A 7,599-nucleotide genomic window follows, 5' to 3' on the forward strand; every position below is an offset into this window, starting at 1 on the left:
TTCATTCCTTCCTCCCTCCCTCCCTCTCTACATAAAATCACCTCCTCCCTTCTTCCACATCTCTTTCTTTCCTCCTTTCTTGATATTATTATTTGGTACACACGTACTCCCTCTACAAACCTTCTTTCTTCCATTCCATTCAATTCCACACTTTTATATATCACAACAAGAGAGATGGGTTAGCCTTAGTTGACTCTTTTCTCTCTATTTCCAAACAATTTTAATTTCTAGGGTTTGTTTATTCTTTTTTCTTTATATATAAATATATATTTTTTCACTTTAACTTTTTTTTATAGTTTTTGAGATGGGATTTGATTATATATATTATTATAGTTTGAAATATAAAGGTTGTTACTTGAATAAAAACAAAAACTTAAAACAACTTTGTAATTGTAATGTTATTTTGTTAAAGAGAAATTAAGCTGGAAGAAGAAGAGAATCACAAGGGTCTGATTCTGGATCCCCAGAGAGATCATCATCTTCATCTCTACAAACAACTCTTGGATTCAACCAAACAACAACAATTAGCTGCTGCTGGTGGTTTTCATGGACTCCATCAACATCATGACCAGCTTCAACAACCCCACGCCGGAGTAGCTGCTGCTGGTGCTGGTGCTAGTAGTACGGCACCACCTCACCCACCTCCGCCGCAGAATAATAATAACAAACGATCTTATTCATCTTCATTCGAATATCACCGGAAAAAATGGGTGAAAGTTATCAGTTTCATAATCAACAGCTACAACAGAACCAGCAACCAACTGGGTCGTCAAGATTAAGGAACACCGGCGGCGAGATTGTCGAGGTTCAAGGTGGTCACATTGTACGGTCCACCGGCCGGAAAGACAGACACAGTAAAGTCTGTACGGCGAAAGGTCCAAGGGACCGGCGTGTACGGTTGTCTGCGCATACTGCGATACAGTTTTACGATGTGCAAGACCGGCTTGGGTATGACCGCCCAAGTAAAGCTGTGGACTGGCTTATTAAGAAAGCTAAATCCGCCATTGATGAACTTGCTGAGCTTCCGGCGTGGAAACCCACTGCAACTCCGGTTCCAAGAAACGCAAACCCTAATTCTTCAATTGTGAATTTTGAGCAGAACCCGGAACAATTGGGTCAATTTGAGCAACACCCGGATGATAATATTGTTGATAATCAAATGGGTCGGTCTCAGAATTCAAGCTTTTTGCCTCCTTCACTTGATTCAGACTCGATTGCTGATACTATTAAGTCGTTTTTTCCGATGGGTGCTTCTTCAAATCCGGCGAATAATAATAATAATAACAATAGTTCTTCCGGTATGCAGTTTCATCAAAGTTTTCCACCCTCGGATTTGCTTTCTAGAGGTAGTAATTGTAATAGTAATAGTAATCGGAGTCAAGATTTACGGCTTTCACTTCAATCGTTTCAAGATCCAATTCTTCAAAACCATCAACAACACCAGCAAGCTGATAATAATCATAGTAATAATAATATGTATTTTGACGGGTCGGGTTGGCCCGATAACCCGTCTGGTGGGTTTCAAAGAATGGTGACATGGGGTGGAGACGCGGTGTCGTCAACTGGATTCGTGTTCAGTTCGCAGCCGACGACGCAGTTTCTACAACCGTTGTTTGCTCAAAATCAAACACAAACCAACAATCAATTGTTTAACAACAATTCTCAGAGGGGACCCCTTCAGTCCAGTACCGCGCCTTCGTTTCGTGCTTGGATCGACCCGCCGCCACCGTTCACAGGCGTTGCCATCGATCAACACCCGACCCTAGCGTTCCATCACCCGTCTTCCATGCCCGTGTTCGCCTCCGGGCTGGGCGGGTTCTCCGGGTTTCGGGTTCCTGCGCGAATTCAAGGTCAAGAGGAGGAACATGATGGCATATCCGATAGGCCGTCGTCTGCCTCCTCCGATTCTCACCATTGAGTCAGTGGGATACCACCTCAAACAGGTCAAAGTTGTTCCAAAGTTATTCATGTTTTGCATATTTTGTTCATGTTCATATTAATCTAATTGTTGTACTTTAATTTTCAGGAAAATTTGAAGCAATTTGGTAACTTTTATAAAGTGAAGAGGGGATAATTCAATGGTGGAAAAGCTGAGTTCATTCAGGTTTTCAAGATTTAGTTTTCATGTTTAATTTGAGCTCTTTGTTAAGCTCTAAACCAATGTTTTAAATTATCTGGATTTCATGTTTTTAGGCCATGTATGTGAGACTAAGTTAATTGCCTTTGTTTGAGAATTAAAATACTCTGCTTGCTAAAACAAGTGAAGTAACATGTTTGTGCTAAGTTCCATTTTCTTTACTTAACCTGGTAAGAAAAGAATATTTGATGATGATATAGAATTAGTTGAATCGAATCGGATATAGGATCGGATATAGGATCGAATATAGGCCAAACCGACACATTATTTGTTTCAATTTCGATTTTGGTTTCCAAATTGAAGCCATGAGAGGGGCAAATGGGATGTTTCATCATGTTTCCCTTTGTTTAGAAGTTTTTTATTTGGTGGTGATGTGGGGTTTAAAAGTTGTCTCTTTTTTCCCAAATCTTGCAATCTTGCTTTTCATTAGTGTGCCCTAATGGAACATGATGGGTGGTTTCGTTTTCTAACATCTCCATCGTTGGCGTTGGCTGGATGCTCGTATTTCTGGGAGCCACATCGTTGATACGTCGTTTTCAAACAATTTTTGGGTGGTGATTTACATTTCATATTGAAATATATATGTGTTTTTTGATCTTGAAAGTACCATGTGCCATTAATTTTTATGTTAAAGCTTTGTTTTATATTTTGGCAAGTTGAAATCTTGAAAAGGTTCTTCTAGTTGATGTTTGTTTTTAGAATTTGATTGTGCTTTTTGCCAAAATCCCATGTTGCTAGAAAAAAGGTTAGAATCCAATTCTTTTTTTGATAAAGCTAAATACCCTTATGTGGCTTTTTTCAGTCAAGTGTCTCTAGATTGTCATTTCTTGAATTTTAGTCTAAACTTCAAGAATTTGTTTAATGATTAAGGTAGAAGAGTAAGGATATGTACATGCATTATGAGTGGTACTTAATGGTACAACCAACTACCCAACCAAATTCAACAATGGAATTTGCAAGGCTTTAGTTATGGAGGGAACTCCCTTGCTCAATAAATAAAAATTTTGGTACTTATTCTGGCTTATGGTCCCCTACCCTGCAAATCTCTGTCAATTTTAAAACTAAAATCAATTTTTAGAACACACAAATATTGTCTCATATGGAGATGGTGACTTTTGCTTGTAGGTTGATGAAGACAACTCATAGAACAAAAGGCTATTAATTGTCTAGTATTTTCCATTTACAAATAAACTAAACCAAAAAAAAGTTTAAGCAAGATGATCAACCACAAAAATTTGGTTGCTTTTAAGTATTATTGTTGATAGTCTTAGGAGCTATCCACTTGAGAAAATTCTTTAATGTATAAAAAGTGGTTTTTTTGGATCTTGGGTAAATAAGGCTCTATGCTTGAGGTTGAATCTTGTTCCATAATTTGATGTAAAATGCACTAATTGCAATGATTGTCACAACTTAGTGATATGGACATCTAATAAATTAATATAGAACTAATAATATTCATAATTATATTTATATTATTTAGTTTATCATATTTATATCACAATTTATCAATAGTTTATGCAGATATAGTTTTTTTATAATTACATCATATTAAAAATGGAGATGGACCTTTTGAATAGGGTTCAGAAAGTTATGCATAGTAACGTATCGGCCCATAAGAATCGAAACTTTATTTTTAGTAGGATTGAGTTTGCTATCCAAAATGGGGTTGCGGCGCAGCTTGTTGCCCGCTTACCTGCCTTTTCATTGTAAATCGTTTGTATGTTTCTATGATATTAAAAGTGTCCATTTAAGACCCAAAAAAAATAGTATTTAGTCTATTAAAACATAACTCAGCATATATATTAATATGAAATGAAAACTAAATAGTATTATTTAGATATGAAAAATGGTGATTATTAATGAGTGAAGAATTAATGGCTTGCTAAGAAAAATCTTTGACATAGCCCATTTATAAGTATAACCATTGATGTAAAATGTAGTAATTGCTAATATTGTCATAATTTTATTGTTGTGCATGAATAATAAATCAATATAAATATACAAATAGCAATTTTAAAAAAACATTTTAAAGTTAAATTATTATACGGAAATATTTTTCTACACCCTTTTTTGAATCATATCCAAATTATTCAAATATAATATAAGCCACATCCAACTCATGAATGTGATGGATATTCTTTTTTAATACTTGGCTAATCATTTTTTAAAATTATAAATTGTTTGGTTGGGTCAGAGGGATGTTGTCCAAAAAGAACAACTGACCTTTTAGAATACTAAAGACCATTACGTGTAACAGTATCATGATTAATATTTTTTAATTAAGTAAAGACAACACTAATCATGGCGAGAAAGCTATTTTACTACAAAAATGGTTAAAAAATTAATATTAGTATAAAAATAATTCAATTGGCTACTATCAGAAAAGAAAATCCAAGCAAAGTGTTGCAACTATTTTTTAATCAACTTTATGAAATAAAACATTATAATATATTAACAATCATACCCCATGATGTTCAGGTGAAAAGGATATGTCATGTAACACCTTACAAACTTAATATAATGTATGTTTGTCACAATCCCATTCCCAATGGTAAAATATTTAAAAAATGAACCAACTAATATGCAATCAGGAACTTGTGCTATGTGCAGTAGAACTTGTACAATGAACAGGATGTCATCTTTCATGATGAAAAACTTGATTTCTAAGCTTTGGTAAATGTATCATGTATGAGTAACATGAGCTTAAGAAGTACTATGGCCTGCTTTGGTTGTACCTTTTTTTTTCAGTAACTTTCTGTTGTTTCACAGCAACAACCATCTTTGTTTTTGCATGCTTTATCTTTCTACCCGGTTGTGCTGCCCGGGTTGAGGCGATGGGCCGGGCAATGACTCGGGTCTCCCACGGGCAGACCGCGATCCATCTCTCCATCCAACTCCAACCCCAACTTTCTTTGCTTATATCATAATATGCTTGACCGAAATATCGGTTAGAACTCGCCCTCCACTTGACACCAAAAATCGACATATCAATATGTGTCGTTCTCAATATTTTGTTGTTATAAAGTTACTCAATTTTCATTAGGTGCTACAATATCGTGACATTCTTTATAAATGTATAGTTTATTATTATTATTATTATTATTTAAATTAAGCGAGTCATGGAACATTTATTAATATTTAATACTAGTTTTTATTAAGTGATTATGTTTTTCATTTTAACTTGAAGTACGTGTTAAGTGTTAACAGAAAAAATATTCAGTAAATAATAACCAAGTTTTATAATTCTTCAATTTAAGTCACATAGAAAAAGGATAATTACTAAATAGTAACCAAGATTCATATATGTATTATTTGCCTCACTTAATATTATAAAAATAAAACATTTATAAAAAGTTTTACAAGATTGTGACACCTAATAAAAGTTGAAAGTTGAGTGACTTTACATATTGGCCCGATTAATATTATAATATATAGTTAGAAGGCGGACATATCAAACAAGTTGAAAGTCACGCCCCTGCTTTTAATTATACATCACAAATCAAAAAATGACCAGTTTTAACCAAGACATGTTTTGACCCGTTAACTAACCCAATAAAAAAACACATACCTGGTGTGAGAAAGCGTACGCCATGGCCCGTTCACGTTTATTGGTGGCTTCCTCTCTCTGCTGTATCCTGGACACTATAACCTCCATTGACTCGGTTCCACCACACCATTCAGCCTATTGAAAGTCATCATAATATATATTTCAGGGCTCGACATAAATGTATGATAACCCGAGCATAAGGGACCATTTTACGACATTTAAAAGTCAAACGGGCTACCATTAGGTCATAGGGAAGGTGTGCACCAAATGCATTTACCGGACCACAGGAAGCATGGAAGTTTACCTTACAATAAGGGTAGTTGCAATGGATATATCCAACAATGTTTGAAATGAATGCTAATAAATTTTATTAGAAAATCTCCTTAATTTCGCAAGATTCCTTGACTTGTCAAGATCTCAACAATTAATTCCAGAACTCAAGCTGGTAGTATTAGTATTTAGTATACCTCTAGTTCGTGAATCTTGGACTCAGTTTTCAACTTATTTTGAAGACTCTTTTGCTTTAACCGGCTTTCTTTGACCATACAGAGACGACGCGTTCTTACTTCCAGCTGTATTTTGCTCCAAAAATGAATTCTATCAAGTGCACTTGAAGCTTGATTATTAAAAGCATTAGCCTCTATTAATGCCTTAGATTTTGAAGCCACTTGCAGAGAATTTCTCGACTTTTTCGCCTAAATTTGATTATATACAAAAATATATCATCAAGATTTCTCCTTTTTATATAAACGTTTTTCGCTCATTTAGCTTCTTGGCGCTCTAGTGTCTTATATGCCATCCAAATGAATATTAAGTGTTACAAGTTACAACTCCTAAATTATTTAACCGAAAAGAAAATGGATCGTTGTATTGATAATAGTGTTTATAGAACAAAAAAACAAAAAAAAAACGTGTCAACGGGTCAACCCGGATTTGAATAACACAACAAGATTTGGATCAAAAGTTATTTGGGTCATTTAGATTCTTGGAACACTGGTGTTGTGTTACTACTTTCAAATGTTTACCAAGAATGGTGGTTTGACTTATAAGGGATAACTAACTGCTTTCAGTTTGAAAGTTTGTACACATGGTACTGGTTTTGATGACATATATGATAACAGACAGTACAAACAGAAAATTTGTGATAATAATTTGAAAAGCAGTGAATTTGACTTTTCAATAGTCAAAAACATATATCTTGTCCTTTTTAACTCAGGGAACACAATAAAGAAGACAACACACAATGTATTAAAGAATCATAATGAAGGTTGCATAAGTAACTATACAGAAACAGTTTCATAAAACAGGTCCCCTACCCACTCTCCCAACCTAAATATCAAAGATCAGATGATGATGTGTCAGAATAAGCCACATATATGTGGTGTTATGTTACCTCCAGTTTTTTGGGTTTGTTACCCTTCTTTCTCTTGTTGCCAACTATCCTCTTGAGCCAAGCCCACCAGCCCATTTGTAGTTGATGAAACGGAGTCGAAAACTAGCACAAAAAGATCATTTTTTATAAGGAACTTGATGGAAAACATTTATAGCTAAAAGTTGCAGCCTTGTAGGTTCGTTTTGATGCATTGTAGTTAAAGTGTCCAATGTGGAGTTCATATGTGTGATCTTGATATGTTTTTAGATCTAACAATATGCTTAAACTGTAATCATATACTCAAAAGTATACATTTATAGTCGAACTTAGTAATCGGTTTCTTTAAAGAGTTTACCCACATCAACCTATTTGACACCCAAAAGTCAAATTTGACTCTATGTAGAAACAAGAAAGTAGTTGCTTATTTATTAACAACCCAAAGGTCAAACTTTTGACTTTAACAAGAAACTATTTGCTTGCACTTTCTATATAGTCAATGCACCAATAAGCTGGATTTGATTCTAAAACAACCTGCTGACCATC

General features: G+C 34.7%; 1 protein-coding gene and 1 pseudogene across 2 annotated transcripts; one reads left to right on the forward strand and one right to left on the reverse strand.

The window, feature by feature from the left end:
- Nucleotides 1–290: 290 nt before the first annotated feature.
- On the forward strand, nucleotides 291–2,303 carry LOC143587652 (transcription factor TCP4 pseudogene; annotated as a pseudogene). Its single transcript, XR_013144934.1, has 2 exons — nucleotides 291–1,943; nucleotides 2,027–2,303. The product of XR_013144934.1 is annotated as a transcription factor TCP4 pseudogene (transcript).
- A 2,007-nt stretch (nucleotides 2,304–4,310) lies between these two features.
- Nucleotides 4,311–7,198, reverse strand: LOC143585655 (protein IQ-DOMAIN 10-like). Its single transcript, XM_077067404.1, has 4 exons — nucleotides 7,078–7,198; nucleotides 6,152–6,379; nucleotides 5,706–5,819; nucleotides 4,311–5,102 (listed from the first exon to the last, which is right to left on the reverse strand). Exons 1-4 carry the CDS (start codon nucleotides 7,150–7,152, stop codon nucleotides 4,851–4,853), a joined length of 669 nt encoding a protein of 222 aa, XP_076923519.1. The 5' UTR covers nucleotides 7,153–7,198; the 3' UTR covers nucleotides 4,311–4,850.
- Between the last annotated feature and the right edge of the window lie 401 nt (nucleotides 7,199–7,599).

This window comes from Bidens hawaiensis, unplaced genomic scaffold, assembly GCF_021521415.1.
Source record: "Bidens hawaiensis isolate Kalapana, Puna unplaced genomic scaffold, B.hawaiensis_p1.1 tig00001575_1, whole genome shotgun sequence".
NCBI classification, from domain to species: domain Eukaryota; kingdom Viridiplantae; phylum Streptophyta; class Magnoliopsida; order Asterales; family Asteraceae; genus Bidens; species Bidens hawaiensis.

Bases quoted from the DNA above. Each gene is read 5' to 3' on its own strand.
- LOC143585655 (XM_077067404.1), bottom strand. From the start codon at position 7,152: ATGGGCTGGTGGGCTTGGCTCAAGAGGATAGTTGGCAACAAGAGAAAG. The intron at 5,820-6,151 runs GTATACTAAATA...GACTTTCAATAG, and splicing joins CCAAGATTCACGAACTAGAG to GCTGAATGGTGTGGTGGAAC. The intron at 5,103-5,705 runs GTATGTGTTTTT...TTTGGTGTCAAG, and splicing joins CGTACGCTTTCTCACACCAG to TGGAGGGCGAGTTCTAACCG.